We start from the raw sequence: 20,774 nt of genomic DNA, 5'->3' as shown, positions 1-20,774 counted from the left end.
GGGGAAGGCTACAGTCTCCCGTTTTGTTGCACGAGGAGAAGAGAGGAGAGGAGTCGCCTCTGATGACAGACAGCAGATCTGCTGCCTGCGACACCTGAACACATCACCAAACAGAGAGAACATGATGAAGGAGAGGAGCCAACTGTAGGAGAGGAGGAGGAGGCTTTCCTAAAAAATAAAGAAGAAGAAGAGGAAGAAGAGGAAGAGGAGGAAGAGGAGGAGGGCAGTCAGTCAGCCGGCTGGCCGGAGCACGGAGCCAGTCAGTGGGAGAAAGAGAAATAGAAATCACCGCTATACGACCGTCACATCATCACATCACATCACAGCTCCGAGATGACAAAGGTGGGTTCCCATTGTGTCATATATCAGCATCGCTGTCCTATACATGGCGCCTTTTAATCCCTATAGTAAGAAGTAAACATGTCTGATGTGGTGTTAGAAATAGAAAATCATTTAGAGGCGTTTATGTTGGTTAAAAAAGGGATTTCTGGATGAATGGATGACATGTGTGCCATTTGGAGATGAATGGAGTGATTTCATTCTCCCCAAAAATCTAATCTGATATCTGGCCCACATTTGGCTGTGTGAGACCTCTTGTGTTGTTTATGTCCTGTTACAAGCGTTAGTATGTATGTGTGTGTTGAGGATCATGATGAGGAGGAGGAGGAGGAGGAGGGGAGGAGGGGTGTTTATCGTGATCGTCTCCTTGAGGCTTGTCTGGGATGATTGATTTCGCCCTGTTCAGTCAGATTAGGAGTGTGTGAACACCTATATATACCAGGCAAAATTAATTAAACTGCACGCAGAGATTAACCTGCATGCACCAGATTATCAGAATGAATGAATGTGCAGCCAGAGGAGGAGGAGGAGGAGGAGGAAGAGGAGGAGGTCTGCAACAATTAATGACAAACTATTTATATCTGGATGTGTAGTGGCACCAATTGTTGCATGTGTGCTCAATATTTTCCATTACTCAGATTTGATTGGTTTTTAGTGTTGGGTGCAAGTTGCCTGAAGTTGTTTCCATCTGCAGTCTATATGTGTACACTGTTAAGAATTCCCCAGGAAAATAACAGTAAAGAACTGGCAGCAGGGTTGCCTTTATGTTATTGTAAAATTAACATTATTATACTGTTGCTGAAATTTACAGCTTTGTATGTTAATGCAAAATACAGTTGTTTTTTTAATTAATTTCACCATATTTTACAGTTAATTTACTGTTTAAAGATACATTATACAGCTGGTTTTCACCTTTCTTTTACTTACTGATTTGTTTTAATGCACTATTTAGGTTGTATTATTTACATACATTTTAATAAACATTATTTTTTTGCCTAGATGAATAGACTTAGCAGGTAACAGACATAGGAATAGTCACACTAAATAGAATTAAAGGCACTTGTTAGGAAAAAGGCTATAATAGACTTGTTGACACTTTTCCCAAAAATGTCTGTCTATAGCTGAGTACAGAATGCAAACCAGAACAACATGTGAGTGAAGAACAGAGCTAATTCACTGATTTTACAATCATGTACAATGTACAAGCCTCACATGTGCAGATCAGGTCCCAGAATTAAAAAAAATACTAATAATGAAACTGTTGCTGATGATACTTCAGACAGTTGATCAGCAGTAAAGTGCTGTTTTTTAAGAATGCATTATAGTTCAGTTAAAAAATGACCTATGAGCGTAATTTAACAGGTTTTCTTTTGTATTAACAGTAAAACACTGTTTTTAGCAATAACAGGTTAATACTGTTGAAATCCTGCTGTAAATTAACAGCAATTGTTTACAGTGTATATGGGGTGTTACAGCATCAATTAGATATTTTGTCAATATGTCATACAGGTTTGTAGTTGCAGCAGATGAGCAGGAAGTCATTGATAATGAAGATGCTGCAAAAAACAGTGTTTTGATGAAACCTGCATCGATGCTGACATAATAAGGCAAATGATTTGACAATTGACAGAACATTTTTGCACAACAATCAAGTCAGTTTGATTTATATATAGCTCAAAAAATCACAATTTCATCTGCATCCAGAATATCTTTCGACACTCAGTTTGGATAAAGAGAAACTTCCCCCCCCAAAACAAATCCTTTAATGCCAGGAAGAGCAACAGAGGATGGGTTCCTTCTTCCAGCTCACACAGACAACACAAAATATGCCATTATTGATTGATGAGACATTTATCAAACAAACAAAAACAAAGCAATTCATATCAAAGCATATCAATTGTATTTGTAAAGCCCAATATCACAAATTTCCCTCGGGGGGCTTTACAGTCTGTGCAGGATACGACCCCCTCTGTCCTTTACAGTACGACCCTCTCGTCGGATAAGGAAAAACTTAACTCAAAAAAAGCCTTTTAACACGGGAAAAAAATGGAAAAAAACCTCAGGAAGAGCAACAGAGGAGAGATCCCTCTTCCAGGACAGACGGACGTGAAATAGATGTGTGTGAGTAGCAACATAGAGAATCCATATGACAAAATAAAAATGATACATGTAATGTGAAACATATATGAAGAGATGGATCCAGGAGATGTCAAGCAGCTTCTAGGCATCGCCGAATAGATAGAGCCTGAGCAACACGACGTCCTCTCCGCCATGGGACATAGAGAGAGAACCAGATTTTTGTATTTAGTTCACAGTTAATTTGGTAATGTAAATGTGAGTTTCCCATGCCAATAAGCCCCTTTGGACTGAATTAAATTAAGTTTAAAGTTTCAGCTTCTCAAATGTGTTTCCTGCAAACACAAAGGCTTTCATCCAGCTGTTGGCGTCCCGTGTGTCACGTTATCATCAGCTGTTCGTTCGTGTCCCGTGTTCACAACGTTCAGTGTCATTTTCACTGTACAAACGTAGTAGTTTAATGCCAAACCATGTTGTTTTGTTTTGTAAAACTTAACTATATGTTTTATTGCCTGAACCTAAACACGTTGTGACGCCGAGGGGGTCTGGCAAAGCCTCAGTATGTGACGAGTTGGGATGAGAACGCGTTGGCTGGACGTATCTCATTCCCGGTTATTCTTTGGTTTGACATGGTCGCGATGATGTTTTGACCACAGATGGGTGGACCCGAGGAAGACCACTTTTTTTAACTCTTCTGTTACATTTTACACAGGAAAAAAAATAGTCGTAGCTGTATTTGAGCCTGGACTAAAGACAAATGTACTCCATTCCCGCTCGTGTCCCTGTCCGTCTGTCTGTCTGTGTCCTCTCCTTTGTGTCTGTCCTTCTCCTCCTCTGTGTCTTCAGGAAGTAGGTTAGGAGAAAGGGAGGTGACTTAATAAACCCTTTTGCGGCAGGTCATTTACAAGCACAGACCTGAAAAGGTTCCTTTTTTTTCCTCCTGGCATGTCCGCAAGAAAGGCACAAGACCGAGTGATGAATGTGTGCTCTGTTTGGAGGATAGCAATGCAGGGAATAACAATGGAGGTGGGGAGGGGGGGAGGGGGTGGGTGGTGGTGGTTAGAACAGTGACACACCTCCTGTAAATAGAAGCTCACACACACACAAGCATTTAAAAAAAAAGTCAATATGATAAAGTGTGTCATGCTGACTAAGATTCACCGCATCGTTGTGTTAAACCTCATCAGAGGAGTCTTTTTAGACTGAGGGTGCCCTTTAAAGGCCGACGCTCTGGGAGAGAGGAGTTTATTTATACAATGTAGACTATGACATACAGCTCTGTGGCCGCTCGCTGCACAGCACAGCGTCCCTGAAGATGGGCCTCGAGCCAAAAAAGCAGTGCTGTTTACCGCTTCCCCCAGATGCAAAAAGACTGTTGGTACATAACATAAATTCCTCCATTTGTCCCATTTGTCACTGTCGGGCTGTTTGCAGATGTTGGCTTTAAGTTGGATGTTTGAAGAATAGAAGCCAGTAAGGGTTGCTTGCGTCTCTCTGCTTCACATCATTATAAATCAAATTTAAATCAAGTTTTGGCTGTTAGTCAGGCCAGTAGGGCTGCAATTAACCCTTATTTATATAACACTTACACTTGCCATTAATTGACTAACTGTTTAGTTTATAAAATGACAAAATCATGCCCATCATAAGAGCCCAAGGAGATGTAGTGAAATGGCTTGTTCTGTCCCACCAGCGGTCCAATCCTCCCATTTGAGGGTCTGAACTTAGAGAATGTTTGCTAGATAAATTACTTAAATTGTTCTTTTTTAATCATGCTTTTTATCGTTTCCCTAAGAAAGATTACTACAGTGCAACAACCTAAACCATAACAAATAAAGGGATGTGTACATATGATAACAGATAGTAACTGTAAATTGAAAAACAGAGTATTCAAAAACAAGGGAGGAGGGGAAAAATGCTTTAAAAAAATAAATAAAAAATAAAAATAAAAATGCAAATAAAATAAATAAATAATACAAAATAATATTTTTGAAAAACAAAATAATTAAGAAATATGCATAAATAAATGAATAAAATAAATTCAAACATGCACCTACTGCGGTATAGACTACATACTATGAGAAATGACTTAAATATTTAATAGACTATCAATATATTGTCTGTCAGTCAACTCATCAAGTAGTCAATTAATAGTTTCAGCTCTTCAGGTCAAGTAAGAAGCTTTTAAAAATCAACACTTAAGTCATTGCTTTTTACATTTTGCGGGATAGAATTGATATATATAATAATATGTTGTAGTTGCAGTAGAATCAGAGTCTAGTAATTCACCTTGATACATTATTTGACCTTTATTTAACCCACTGAATCAACTAAGATGACATTCTTACTTGTGATGACAAGAGGCAAAATCCCTCCTGATGGTGATTTGGTGTAGAAAAGAGGCAACAGAAAACCCAGCAGCAGCAGCAACAGCAGCAGCAGTGGAGCTTTGAAATAAAGGAACAGTAAAGTAGCACAGAGCTCAGACTTTCATGAGAACTTGCATGCAGAGAAACAACAAATCATACAGCAGCACAGATAAATACTGTCGTTTTTCTTCTTCTCTACACATGTTTTTTTCGGGTGCAGGAGGATGCGATGTTTGTGACTTGTGAGTCTTCTTGATGTGTATTAGTGGAGGTCGGGACTGGTGTTTAAGATGGACCTGAGTGATTAGAGCGCTTGTGATTAAAAATTTACTTGCGGGCATCTCAGCTCGCCGCAGAGAACTGAGTGAATGTGTGTGTGTTGCAACGTGTGGATGCGAGCCCAAGCTAGATTAATACTCCATGTTAACAAACCTCTTGGTTTGACCCTGGCTAGCCTGCAAACACACACACACACACACACACCATCCACTTCATCCCCTGCTGGGTTCATGCTGGCCAGTGCAGAAGCACACACACACACAAACAAACATTGAGCACCAGCCAACTTTCAACCACTTTGATGCATTAGTGCAAAGGTGCATTTTCGTCTCATTGTGGCTCGGGACCAAATTGATTTTGATGTGCAGGCGTGCTCGTGCATGCACTCGCACAAATGCTACTGTATTTCAGATTAGAGGTGATATAGAGAGGCAGAGTGTGAAGTTGAGAATGACCTCTCATCACCCTTGCTGTCGCTTATTATTGAGTCAATTCGATCCAATAGAGAGCCCCAACTGAATAAGAGACATCAGCGAGCCTTGTTCTTAAATGTTAACAAGGAGGCAAAGACTTCAAAAATGTTTTCAAATTGTGAAAATTTCATTCTAAAGCGCTCGGAAAAAAATGAAAAAGGCTTTTAAGGAGGTGCTTGTTAGCTGTGGTTGTGACTGTGGCCGCTGGTGCCAGATGAAGACAGATGGACGAGGGTTTTGTCAGGGTCTGGGCCCGGCTCCAGGGAGCTGCCCTTGGTGCGAAGCTTTTCATCTACTTGTAGATGTCCGACGGCCAGATTCCAGCAGACCCGGGATTAAAATGGTCTGGACAGGACGATTATGGGAGCAAAGTCCTGTATCTAGATCGCCCTGCTGTGCTGCACAACACAAAATGCATTATTTATTATTAATACTGAGAGCTTCTCAGTTTGGTTGTTGTTGTTATGGCTGGACAAACTTCTGTCTGGGGAAACAGACAAAATTCAAAGATGGATTTTTTAAGACTGGGATTATCAGATCTTCAGTGTTTTAATAAACCAAAGCCTAGAAGAGTGTTATCATACATGTGGTACAATTATTAGTTTCCTTTATAGATACCAGATACTTGATTTATCATAAGGAGAACTCTTTGTCTTAGTTTTGACTGAGGTTAAGTTGAACCATCTTTTTAAGGCAATATTAAAGTTACAGTGTGTAGGAATTTGGTGCCATCTAGTGGTGTGGTTGCAGATTGCAACCAACTGAGTATCGCTCCACTCACTCCTCCCTTTCCAAGACTGCGGTAACGTGAGCCACCGAGTGCAAAACCATGGTAACGCCGTTCGCCTCGGTCAGAGGCCATCCTTACCGTAATAACACTACTTTAGGAGCAGCAAAAGTCAGGCATGTGAGAGAGCTACGGTGGCCTTCAGGTAACATAAAACATGAACGGCCTTCTCTAGAGCCAGTGTTTGGTTTGTCCGTTCTGGGCTACTGTAGAAGCATGGCAGAGCAACATGGTGGACTCCGTGAAGAGGACCGATCACTATGTAGATATGAAGGGCTCATTCTAAGCTAACGAAAACACAACGATTCTTATTTTCAGGTGATTATATACTAATGAAAACATAGTTATGAATATTAACAACAAACCTTGATTTTCTATTGTGGGACAATGAAAAGTCTATTAAGTCTGACACTCCGTTAAAAGGCCTAAAAATCACCTTAATTAATGTAGGAAACACTCAAGGCTAAATGTGTAATCCCTTGTTCAGTCATTTTACCACTTACAATGTTATTGCTGTTACAAAACCTAGGCTTATGTGTTGATACCACATCAAGTTGGCCAACTAGGAAGATCATGTGATATAATTGAAAGCTCTGGAACAGCTTCTAAATGGACCTTGTAATGAGATTGACAACGTTGAGTATGAAGTTTGCCATTTGTGCCAATCAATTTATGATTATTCTGATTGAGATAATCAGATTAGAGTTTTTACACAACTGTTGACATAATAAGATTATTGTTTTAAATGGGATAAAGGGAATTATTGGCGTGCACTCGCACCCGATGTTATGTTTACTGTTTCAAAATTGGCTCCAAATCTTTCACTGATTTGGGTTTTTCGTCCAAAACCTGAAGTGGAATAAGGTCAGGTACAGTTGGCGTATCCTGGTGTTGATCACAGATCTGATTGAAAAAGTTTGGCGTTGTATATACCTCCCAGTGTTGCCCTCCTTGTGGTGCTGTTCCCATGAACCCTGAGGAAACACAAGCCCCTCTGAGAAGAGAAAGACAAGGCGTACACCGCAAAGAAACACCACATTTAACAGAGCATACTGAGACTCAGTAAGGACACACTGTGTTGGCTATCTGCAACAAAGAGCCATTCGATACGTTATCTATCGAATCCATGGCACAGAATAATCTAGACACCTGATACTCCAAAGTGAATATCACTTTCCAGCGTTTGTGTTCAATGAAGGGCTTCAAAAGGAAGATCTGACAAATGCACGCCACAACTGACTTTTAAAAACAAGCGCAGAATATGATAAGGAACTCTGTCATTGTAACTTTATGACTGTTGGCAGCAAGTCTTCAAACTGAGCTTCCTTTTTACTGCAACACATCATATTACTTCTTATTCAATAGCCGACAAGGTGAGAGCGGAAACACTTGGACAAGGATTAATACGGGACACCTTCAGGGGCTGAACAGTGCTGACAAATGCATTGCTATTTTTATTGGACATTGTAATCTTTTTATACAGACATATCCATTTTTACTCTTCCTTTCTCAGGATTTCAGAAAACTGATTTTATTTTAGGGGCAAAGTCGAAGCTAATAAGATTTGTTCATCCAATAATCCATCCTTTGTGTTGTTTATTTTACCTGAAGAGCAACACATCAGAATAACTTATGGTAAGATACCTGAATAATCTTCTTTTTTTTATACTCTCTTATAAAGTTTAATCAAGTACAGTCAAGTTTTTTTATTCGATTCGTCATATGCACGACAATTACAACGAAGCAGTCGTTGGCAATGAAAATCTTGGGTCTCAGGCACCCTTCAACAATGCTCATTAAAAATGTATATATAGAAAAAGGAAAATCACACAATTAAAAGCAAATTGAGAATCAAAGACATAAAATAACAAGTTAAAATAGCAGTATTTCAAATGGACAAGTATATGCATGATGAGAAGTTATTGCGCATTTTTTATCTGTTCAAAATGTACCCTTAAAGGGAGATTTGTCAAGTATTTAATACTCTTATCAACATGGGAGTGGACAAATATGCTTGCTTTATGCAAATGTATGTATATATTTATTATCGGAAATCAACTAACAACACAAAACAATGATAAATATTGTCCAGAAACCCTCACAGGTACTGCATTTAGTATAACAAATATGCTCAAATCATAACATGGCAAACTGCAGCCCAACAGGCAACAACAGCTGTCAGTGTGTCAGTGTGCTGACTTGACTATGACTTGCCCCAAACTGCATGTGATTATCATAAAGTGGACATGTCTGTAAAGGGGAGACTCGTGGGTACCCATAGAACCCATTTTCATTCACATATCTGGAGGTCGGAGGTCAAGGGACCCCTTTGAAAATGGCCATGCCAGTTTATCCTTGCCAAAATTTAGCACAAGTTTGGAGTGTTATTTAGCCTCCTTCGCAACAAGCTAGTGTGACATGGTTGGTACCGATGGATTCCTTAGGTTTTCTAGTTTCATATGAAGAAAGCACGCTTCAACCTCCGAAAGATCGATTGCGTTAAAGAAATTAGTGGCGTTAAAAACAAATTTGCGTCAGAGGTAAGGTGACAGTATAATGGTAAAAAAGGTAAAGACTATATATTAGTGATATATGATAAAGGGCTGCGAGAACACAATTGACTCATGCATTTAAATTAGATTTTTGTTCTGTTTCCTTTTGATTCATTTCCTCAGTTCGCCCCACACACTTTCTCACCCTGAAACGACATGTTTGGTCTAATAAACAGGAGGAACTTAATGAGTGTGTTGAGCTGCCCAGGCAGGCGAGTAAAAGCCTCCGTTAAGTGCTAAAGGTGTTTCCTCTGGAGTCGTACAACCCCTGCCAGTGTTAGTTAGAGAAGGATTTAAACCCTCCGGGGCAGACGGGAATGTTTTCAGTGTGTGTGTCTGTGTGTATTCCTGGGGCATGCTTACCTGTGTGAAAGTTTGTGATTGTGAGTTTATGAGGTCTGCTTGGCTATGCGTGTGCACATGTGCTTCATTTATTCACACCGGTGTCTGTGTGTGTTGGGTGGAGGGGAGGTGCAGAGGGCGCCCTCCCTTTGGGGTTCCAGTCTGGCCCCTTAATTAATCCGTTTTCTGGCCGGAGGGTCTCTGTTATCAGGCCATTACAGCGAGCCTGGCTGCGTCCTAACAGCACGATCCCAGGGAGCACAACACAGGTACACACTCAGAAACACACGGTTGTTCTTCTGCACTTGTGAGGCCACTCAATGCATTCCCTAGCCCTAAATCTAGTCCTGTTTCACACAATTGAGTCTTGGGCAAGACAGAAGATGATCAAACAGGTTGAAACAAACAAAACAAAACCTATTTTGAAGAGGCAAATTGTAAAATTATTACCTAAATTGTCAGGGTCATGTCTGTAAGGTAATACACAAGTTGAGAAACTCTCGCACGATGGTTGAGGTTAGGCACTGACGTCCAATAGTTAAGTTTAGGATAGGTCGTTGGGAGAATTTTTGTAGGTTTTTGCAAGTTTTCGCAATTTGCGGGTTACCTTCTAGACCCGACCAAATATCTGTTGTAAACATTTATCACAGTTACGGGCCGACTTCCTGCTTCAACTTTGACCTTCTGTATTTACCGTACTTGTAGCCTATGGCCCTGTTCACACCTAGCATTAACATGCGCCCTGAGTGATCGGATCACAAGTGGACAGCTTTAAGTACGTATGTTCACACCTGGCATTAGAACGCGTCTTGAGTGACCACTTGTGATCGGATCTCACTCCCCCGTTCTATATGCAGATAATATGTGACATAATATTACATGAATGTCAGTAGTAATATCCTACATATTCGTGAATTCGGGTACATTTTATTAACATCAGGTAAACTAAACTAAACTAAATCTCCGACAGTATGATAATAATGCACTTTGCGTGCCTAGTCTGATAGTCTATAGATATGTAGCCTATAAATAAGATATATTTTAATAAAATACAGTTGCACCGACAGGATACAGTAGAACACAGAAGCCATTTCCATGCGCTCGTGTCTGCCTGTATTCACATGAGGGGCGCAGTGATCCAGCAGATCCCAGCGGGACGTCAGTTGAGTAGGCAATCCTTCAATGATGCCCAGGACATATTCGCGTACACACTGCTGATCACTCAGACCACCTCTGAATGTGGTCTGAGTGATCAGATCTCAATGCGTCATCAATATGTCTTGAGTGCGTTCAGACCTGTACTTAAAGCTGTCCACTTGTGATCCGCTCACTGAGAACGCATGTTAACACCAGGTCTGAACAGGGCCTATGTGCATACTGTTCTCCTGATCAATGAAGGGTAATAACTGACATTTTGAAGGCGATCACTATCTGGTTTCCTCCTAATAACGTTTAAATATGGCTTAACTTTGGTCTTATTTACAGCCTGGTTGATTATCTGACCACTCGTGTGTTTTGCCCAATCAGACATTGTTGTATTTGTTTTTTCACAGATGCCTGTCACATCTTTAAATCCAACGTATTCACAGATTGTGCCATTCTGCTCTGCTCTTCTTCTTTGCTAGGATGTATGTTAAGTCTGTCAGTGGCTGGTGCAAACAGGTCACAAATGGTGCTAAGCTTAACCTAAGCAAAATTTAAGGTTAACCCTAAAGAAAAAAGTTTTATCCCTCAAACTACCCATTAAAGAGGCAAAAATGTCTTACGAAAATACCCTCATTCTCAAACACCTTGGTCCTCACAAGCATAGACACACAAAAACAGACATGCATACACACAAATAAAAGCAGGCATGGCACACAAACAGTAAACACAGGTGTGCAAGCAGACGGATATACACATTGGCACACACTAAATGTACACACAAACACACACTGCGTGCACAAATACACAGTCATACACTTATACACAGGCATGGACACACAGTCACACACAAATGTGCACATAAAAGCAGGTCCCAACACGCTCATACCCTCACACACACTCTTTCTCACAAAAACACATTTTCTTTTACTTTTCCTGAAACACACTACAGTATCAATTCGGCCGACTGACTGCAAAGGAGTCTGGGTGTTTGGTTGAGATGCTCGAGCGGTGTGTGAAATCTGATTACAGTCTTACACAGCTTCCCTCAGCGGCGGGAGGGCGACCACTGTTACTGCCGCCTCACCTGCCCCGTCTGGCTGCACCTCCACCCGATATTCCCGTCTCCCTCTGTGGGTTTCTCTGTCTGCATCTCTGTATAATGCTGCAACAAGCTGGCCCAGTGGTGTTGGATTCTCCTGTAGTGGAAGATCACATTTTTGATCCCTAAAACAGCCGTGGTTTGTTCTGCTTAGGTGGTCTTGAGCAATTTGAAAGGAAACGCCAGGTTTTGGCGTCACTAGCTTATAATTAGTCAAATTAAGAGGTTCTTTAAAGACTAGACAACTACACACTGATGTCAAACAGGGAGAAATCTATCACATAAGAAACAGTCGCCTCAAAAGACCAGGATACAATGAAGTCATGTTGTGTTTGGAGCGCCATGTGCGGCTTGTTCTTGATTCGTGGCTCCTTCCTCCTTTGCTTTGATGAGTCAGATTTAGCATAGAAATTTGTAGTCATTTTCAAATTAATATGTTATTGATTTGAAATGCAGAGAAAGGGCTTTGCATTTTTACCTGGTGACCATCGAATTTGTAACCTGACCCGCCAGATGGGTTTCAAACAGAAACCATTTGAGAAGCCATCATTGGAAACTGTTTGGAAAAGGGAAGGCACTTTCAAAAAACACTTGGCAGGTGATTGGATAAACCACCTGTCAATCAAACCCTTGCCGAAGCCAGTCAGGAGAAGAGCAAAAACATCTTTCCCATTGAGAAAAGCCTTGAGTGCCGTTCTTTGCTCTTCTTTCAATGAAGAAATACTCTCCGGTTCTGATATAACTGATGTTATTGCAGCATTTACGCTAACCTCTTCAGGAGCCACCATTGTTGTTTGGAGCGAACAGGCGTGGCTTAGTCATCTAAACCACACCCGTAGCTGCTAACAGGACGCTGGTTGGTCCGTGCTCTGGCTTGCTGGACACAAACGCATTACTTGAAGCCTTACAAGATGGATTATCGTGTGATATGTGACCCTGTGATTCGCGCGTGATCTCGTGACATTGTTCAAATCCAGCAGCCGTGCAAGGTTATCGAATTTGCGGACAAATTACAACTGTCGCTGGCTGATTTTGTCAGGGGTCGTGTCTAGAAGGTAACCCCCAAGTTGCGAAAACTCTTGTGAGACTCACTGCCCAACGACCTATCCTAACCTTAACCATCTCGCAAGAGTTTCGCAACTTCGGGGTTACCTTCTAGACATGACATTTATCAGCTGTAGCTTGCTAACGTTAGCCAATTAAGCTAACATATGAGTTTGCTGTTTAAGCTAATGTATGAATTTGCTAATCAAGCTAACGTACGAGTTGGTTGAAAACGCTAACTTGTTAATGTTTCACGCTAGTCGGACATGTTAACGTGCGCAGCAATTATGTTACAGCCGATAAACACACCGTTTAACCCATTCCTTACACTTTTGCTAGTTTTTTTGTTGATGTTTGTTTTTTGGGGGGCATAATTAAGAAACCACCATCCAAACTCTTTATGTACGGAGAATCTCTTAACTACAACCACGTGTACAATGCTTTTAAATAAATGCACGCCGCTTTAGCACGTGAAGATATCTATAGCCTGCCATGCAAAGTATGGTTGAACGGGCAATTAATTGAAGTAGAAGATGACAGGAAAGCAAAACAATTTATATATTTGCCAATTCCTTGGTCATGGTCTGAGCAACACAGCTATATTTAAACCTCACTGAGTTACTACAAAGCATTACACTGTTTCAACATTTGTCCAGTCACTGAAGGAGGCGAGCAAATTACTTCAACTTAAATGCAGTAGACATTTAACCATGGTCATAAATGGATAGACACGAGATCACCCATCACAGGAGTAGGCTTCTTGGTTGTCAAACAGGGAAGAGAACATAAACCGTGTGGATTGCCACTGCAACTTTCAATGACCTATTTTCTCAGATTTTCTCTTTTCTCTTATCTGTGTGATCATCTTCCATCTCAATATCTCTGTTGTTCTACCTGCTTTGTTGCTTCCATCCATAGACTGTATCACTGCCTTATTTCCTGTCTGCAGTGATGCAGGGATACAATAAAACATAGCCTACTATCACCTCCAGCATGATCTATAACTGTAAATAGAATCAAAGACAGTTATATTCTCTTTGCAGTTTTATATTCTATTTTTACGTAACTCAGTTTTACCTCAATTCATTTTTTCATACATTTTAAGGAGTCACAAATAAAACGTGGGTCAGCCATTCATCATTCTTCCTGATCCTGCCCAAAAAAACAACAACAACAACAACAACGCTTTGACATATATTTTTTATCTCGCCTTCCTTTCCTTTTTTTTCCCGTCTCTCCATTCTCGCCTTTCTCTTCGCTCTACACCAAAGTTTCGCCGCAGGCTGCGTGCCATCTGCTTTTGACATTTTTAGAATGAGGAGAACTTGTGAGAACAGCGTGTTTATTATTCCATTGTGGTTAATTATTCAGACTCCGACTCTCCGGCTCTCCGTTCGGAGCGGCCGGCTCTCTGGAGGCTTCGCCGCGACACAAAGCGGGACTGACACTCTGTGAAGAATCCGGAATTTGGATTCCATCGTTCCCATTCCGTTCTGCTGCGGTCCGGAAGTGACAGTTGGAGCCGAAACCAAAATGAGACGCTCCTATTGTCCAGTCCGGCAGTTATCCTTTGACCTCTCCGCTGCGCTGAGTGCCAGAGCTCAACGCCAGTGCAGCCACATGGGTGTGAGTAACATATTCACAACAAACCCTCTTGCCTGTCGTATTCATAGCAGAGGGACTCTGTCAGTGTACGAGTGGTGCTCCACCAGCCACAAAGCTTAATTCAGAGTCAGAAAGCTTAAGACATTATTTTTAAACATTTGAAATGAGCATATAAATTAGTTTTTACACATTTCAACTTCCGGGTCTGAAAAGTGAAGCCAATGATGAAGCGTCTTAAACTTGCATTCTTTCTAATAGCCAGCAGGGGGCGACTCCTCTGGTTGCAAAAAGAAGTCTGATTGTATAGAAGTCTATGAGAAAATGAGCCTACTTCTCACTTCATTTATTCCCTCAGTAAACATTGTAAACATGAGTTTATGGTCTCAATCGCTAGTTTCAAGTCTTCTTCAATACAGCATGATGTAGATTTAGTAAATTATGATCCCATTTAGAGTCAAATTGACCATAAAGCAGGGGATGCTTTAGGGGCGCTACCACAGCGTTTTCTGGTCTGGGAGTTGTCCATGTTTTTGTCTTACAACTTTAACCCTTTCACAGCGAGTTTACAGTTCAGAAAATTTAATTGTAACATTTTGGTCGCCTAAAATGTCTTATTCACTTTACTTTACTTCTGGTTGCAAAAAACCAAGATGGCGACGGCCAAAATGCCGAACTCGAGGCTTCAAAATGGCAGTCCTCAAACCAATGGGTGACGTCACGATGACTACGTCCACTTCTTATACACAGTCTATTTTCTTTTTACCACGGCTTAAAATATCACAACAAAAACAAAACGTGTGTGCTACTTTGCATGTTAAAATTGTAAAAATACACAAATAAGATTGAAATTCAGTTCAGCTCAAATTGCCTTCAAATCTCTTTTTCTCTCCTTAAATGTTTTGGCTTTGATAAATATTCACTGCCAGTCCACAGTGAAACATCTCAATTTGCCAGGTCTAATAAGAACTGGACATCCTCTATTCCTCTCACTAATTACACCGGAAGTTATCCTGAAACACAGACCGCAATATTATCGCTTATTTGCTTTTTAATTTCCCAATTATCACCGCAGACGCAACCAGAATTAACCAGGGTCCTCTCCTCTATCAGTATGATAAACGGGGTGATTCACTTGCCTCAATGATAATCAACAAACTAGACACCCAATTAAGCCCATTTGACCCAATCATAATTGGGTATGAACGAGGACGCCGCCTTCTCCAACGCTATCTAATTGCTTGCAGGATTTTCACTATCAGAGCGATGTTATATTGATCTAGAGTGTATTGATTTTGCTTATTGCTGCTTGCATGGGGGTGAATCAGCTCATTAGCCTATGTTGTGGTTGGAAATGCAGCAATGTGGGTGTAAAGCCGTCAAGGGGTTAGGGTTCAGCGTCAGGGGTAATGGTATCTGTTTTCTTGTCTATATGTTGTTTCCCTGCCATTGTGGTTGATATTGTTTTCCACTAACGTACCATGAATGCAATAATTTTTGCATAGAAGCACTAATTAAAGTCTGACACTGTTGGTTTCCACTCCAAGTTTATTGGTTTCCTTTACCGTATGGCTGCTACGGTACCAGGTATGAATATCCTAACTGTATGAATCTGATAATCTAAAATGTACAGTTGTTTGTGTGATTGTTTTTTTATCGCCGATAGTAATAAAAAAATCTTTCGGAGGTTGTAGTGGGCTCAGTTTTAAAGCTAGAGTGAAGATATTTTATTAAACGGGAAAATCTATGGAATCCATTGGTACCAACCGTGTCATACCAGCTTGCCGAGAAGAAAGCTAAATAACACTCCAAACTTGCGCTACATTTTGGTGAGGAAAAACTGTCATTGCCATTTTCAAAAGGGAACCTTGACCTCCAGATATATGAATGAAAATGAGTTCTATGGGTACCCACGAGTCTCCCCTTTACGATAATCACATGCAGTTTGGGGCAAGTCATAGTCAAGTCAGCACACTGACAGATATTGTTGCCTGTTGGGCTTGAGTTTGCCATGTTATGATTTGAGCATATTTTTTATGCTAAATGCAGTACCTGTGAGTTTCTGGACAATATTTATCATTGATTTGTGTTGTTAATTGATTTCCAATAATAAATATACACATACATTTGCAATAAGCAGCATATTTGCCTACTCCCATGTTGATAAGAGTATTAAATACTTGACAAATCTCGCTTTAAGGTAAATTTTGAACAGATAAAAAAATGTATGATTCATTTGCGATTTATCGTGATTAACTATGGACAATCATGTGATTAAGATTGAAGACATCCAAACACCATTAAAATAAGTCAATGTTGTCTTGGGACACAAACAGCAGTCTCCTAGGTGAAAGTACTGTGCTTTTTTAACCCGTCCATCCACCCCGACCTCCTCCCTATGCGGACTTTGCTCTTTATACTACGTCACCTGACTTCCTTAGCCCTGCACGTCCTGCCTCACGATTACATGGGTTATATATTAATTACAATGCATTACTATTCAAGTACAAACAGTGAATGAGAACCACAGATGCATGTGTTTACTTGTTCATTCAGTTATTTGTACAGGCGTGACAATGGATGTATTAAATGGTGAAAGGGGCTGCATATATATGAGGCCCAGATGCGATCAATAAGTAGAAAAATCTATATGTATTTACACATGGGCAGGCCAGCTGTGATTGATTTTATTTGATGACATGACATTAGGGTGATTAGTGCATCCTTAATGACTCTGTGTCACTGACGGAGTACTTGCCTTGCGTGCCTCTGCATCCATTCTGTAGGTCTTTTAATCACCACAGACCACCCTGTCTGTCTGTCTGTCTGTCCACCTCAGCAGCATTTTGCAACTCGCTGATGAAAGCCAACAAGCTTTTTATACAAGCTTGTATGTATTCTGCTGAGGAGCCTCTAATGCTCCGTCTGTCTCCGATCGTGACAGCGTCTCTGCCTAATTGCAGCGTGCAGGCAGCTCTTTTGGTTTTCTGCTCTGGCGCTGGCAGAATCAAAGCTCTCCGGTTTGAGATGCTCCCGGCGGGGGGGAGGGTTTGGTAAGGGTTTATTGCTGAAATCATACAGTAAGTCTGGCGTGTTTCGATTAATAACTCTTTGTCATGCTTATGAAGTGGGGCCTTCTCTTTTATCTTTAGCGAAGCAGCAGAATAAACTGCCATCCAATAAAAGCAGGAACACAAAATAGGCTGCGGTCCAAAAGAACCTGCTGGATGGCTCAGCTCCCTCGGCTCTGCGTTAGTAATTGGCGGCGAGCTTAAGCACAGAGCAGCAGCTCAGAGGGCTTTGTGAAAAACCTACAATTTCTGTAACAGGAGCAACAAAAGCATGTGCGGCACCCTGGTTAGCTCAGCTGATGTGAACTCTGCAGGTCGGGACAGGCAGACCGGCAGGAAGCTGTGACTTCGTCTGGTGGAGGTGCTTTGGAGCTTCGCCTCGGAGCATCAAATTAATTTGGCGAGGAGGAAGCCTGCGTCTTATGTAAATGAACAGCTGAGTTGCAAAAGCACATCGAGTTCCCTGAGCAGAATACGAATGCCCCCCGCTGGATTGAACTGTACACATAAACACGCACCCACCCACCGCTCGCCCCAAACGAAGGCAGCGCAACAGAGTGCTTATGATCCAAATTGCTTTTTTATTTTTCACCGGCGTTCTGTAGTCACTCGCATGAGTTACAAAGCGTAGAGGCCTGCTACAATAAGTACAAACCTCTTGATTGTTCATTTCTGGCCGGGGCCTGGAGAAAATTGAAGTGTTCGTCTCTGTTGTTTAAAAATTATTAAAGGTACTTCTATTTGGATTGATTTTCTCTTGCCCAAAATGAAGCCTTCATCTTTTCCACAACAAAATATTGAGTTCTGGTACTGCAAAGGTTAGTACAGTTTTAGTTATTGGATGGATTGGTATGACATTTTGCACAGACATTCATGGTCCCCAAAGTATAAAACCTACTGGCTTTGGTGACTCTTCCTTCTGTAGCATCATGAGGTTGATATTTTTGTTTTTTATTGAAATATCTGAACAACTAATGGGAAGGATTGGCTTGAAATTTTGCACAGACAGGATACAATCTACTGGTTTTGGTGATATCCTGACTTTTCCTCCTGCACCACCATGAGGTTATTTTTTTTGAAATATCTCCAAAACTAATGGGAAGGATTGCCATGAAATTTTGTACAGACATTCCTTTTACAATGAACTGTAACTTACTTACAACTTATTCTCATACAACTGTCTGTATGATATTTTATGAAAAGTTATTACTCTTTTTTTGTGCATTTTCATACAAATTTCCAGCAACATGTGACGCATACTGTGTAAAGTCTTCTTCATAGGAAACAACTTGGTTAGGTTTAGGCAACAAAACTACTTAGTTAGGTTTGGGAAAATATCAACTTGGTTATGTTTAGGCAACAAAACTACTTAGTTAGGTTCAGGAAAATATCAACTTGGGTAGGTTTAGGCAACAAAACTACTTAGTTAGGTTCAGGAAAATATCAACTTGGTTATGTTTAGGCAACAAAACTACTTAGTTAGGTTTAGGAAAATATCAACTTGGTTATGTTTAGGCAACAAAACTACTTAGTTATGTTTAAGAAAATATTGCGGTTTGGGTTAAGATATCACCCGAAGTACGGAAGTTACGTGACAAAATAAATCCATGTTGACTTGTGGTTCCACACGAGACAGGAACGGTGGTCTCCTGGGTGAAAGTCTGATGTTTTGCGTCCCAACCATCCACCCCGACCTCCTCCCTACACAGCGTTTGTCGCTTTTTATACTTCCTGGTTCACGTTAACATGGATTACATTTATTTCATGGGATATATATGAATTGCAGTGCATTACTTTCCGTAGGTATAGCTACGAACGGTGTATGAGAACAGCCTGAACTTTGGGGTTCATAGAAGCTGTTTGACCATTCTACAAGCACTCCTGATCTTGTTAAAAGATATACTCTGTCTGATATATAGACTCTTTTAAGGCAGTGGCTAGCTCTCCTTCACCCTTAGCCACTGTTATCATTCAGAGATTATCACGGAGATGTTGTTGAGGCAAAACAACACGTCCCAGTGAGGGTATTAAGCCGTAGAAGACGTGCTGTGTGTTTATATGCAAAGAGAAAAGAACAGAAGATGTGCTTGTCATTTGACTTCGCCAAAGGGAACATTGTCTCGCTGATGTTTTCTGTCTCAGCCTCTTGTTCTCTCCCTGGATTTGGCTTAAGGCGCTTGCCGGTAAAGAAATGATCTAAAAGGCTTTCATCAATAAGCACACGAGTACAAGGCCAGATGTTGATTCGGCCCGCTCAATCACTCTCAGGCCTTTCATTTTCTCCTTCTTGTTCGTTTGCTCGTCTTTCGTCAAATCCCATCTTTCTCTCCGTTCACCCTCCTCTCACCCTGTCCTTCCCTCACCCCCATTTTCTCCCGCTCTTTCTCCCCCTCTCCGCCGCTCTCTCATCACTCTCTCTGGGGGGTCATTTAGGGCGAGATAAAGCCTGTATCTGTGGGTCCACGGGGAGTCTACCCTGCAGACAAGTAATGATCCAGACACACTCTCAGGCGCACTCATGCAGAAACACACACACACACACACACATGCAAGCCAAAGCAACATACATGTTCGAGTGCAGACGATTTGATTCTCTCTTTCTCTACGTCTCTAACAGGTCCAGGAACAGGGTGGGGCAGATGCTTAAAAAGCACCGCAGGGACACCAGCCAGAGAGCCCTGACTACCTTTACTGTAAAGATAAAGGGCTGGAAGATAGAGTGATGGAAGAGAGGAAAAGCCCAGTGGAGAGGAGGAGGTGGAGGAGGAGGGGGGAGTCAGTGAGGTGCAGTTCAGATTAAAGTAATGAGGATTTCAGGGAGACTGTGGGGAGAGAGCGATAAGAGAAAGAGTCTGTGATGTTCTTCGGCTCAAGGCTCCTACAAAATAAGAAGTGTTTGATTCATACTGATGCAGCACCGTGATCACCGGCTGCTCGTATTGAGCTCCAACCTCCGAGTCGTAAACTGTGCTTATCGCACAGCCAATAGAGTGCTGCAGGGACATGCCAACCAGGAAGTTAGCATCACGACTGGTTCCCTCGATAAAAAGCCAATGGGATGTTTCCACTGGATTTTGTATTATTGCAGAAAATAAACTCTGTGGCGAATGAATGTTTATGATGCTTCCACGTTTTGTTCAGCAAGATAATCTAAACAATTGAACACCACTTGATTTTTGAAGCTTAAATGCAATCGCCAGAAGTAAAAAGTCAATGTTAGGCGGACTAGTGTTTGGTTTGATGACGTTTAGTAGTCTTATTTAGCCACTTGTTAGCAACCGCCTTTTTTAAGATACGTAAATGCTTCAAAATTCGCAAGTGGGGTATTAATTGATGTATTTTATATCGTGGAACAAAACGTTAAAATCTCTTCAGCTTGTTTTAATCACAGACCTTATTTCAGGCATCTGACTAAAAAAAACATTGACCTCCAAACGAGAGAACCGGAAGTTTTAAAATGATAACTCATTTCTGGGTTTTAAGACTATTTCCTGCAGCTCTCTATTGCTTTTGGTTATAAATAACAACAAAATGGACCTTGTGACACAATTCATATTGTGGTTTAATATTCGGCAGCTGCTTTGTGCTGCAGAGA

The 20,774-nt window shown here is 41.1% G+C and overlaps 1 protein-coding gene across 2 annotated transcripts in view; it reads left to right on the top strand.

Moving 5' to 3' along the window:
- gal3st3 (galactose-3-O-sulfotransferase 3) overlaps positions 1-20,774 on the top strand; it is a 40,405-nt gene continuing 19,631 nt past the window's right edge. The window contains exon 1 of one of the 2 annotated variants that reach the window (XM_074623834.1): positions 1-346. In XM_074623834.1, coding sequence (XP_074479935.1) covers positions 334-346 — 13 coding nt within the window. In that variant the 5' untranslated portion in view covers positions 1-333. The remainder of the gene's footprint in view (positions 347-20,774) is intronic. The other variant, XM_074623835.1, reaches the window with a different exon arrangement.

This window comes from Sebastes fasciatus, chromosome 22 (assembly GCF_043250625.1).
Source record: "Sebastes fasciatus isolate fSebFas1 chromosome 22, fSebFas1.pri, whole genome shotgun sequence".
Lineage (NCBI taxonomy): Eukaryota > Metazoa > Chordata > Actinopteri > Perciformes > Sebastidae > Sebastes > Sebastes fasciatus.
Note: the sequence above shows the minus strand (reverse complement) of the source record. Positions and strands in the feature narration are given on the sequence as shown.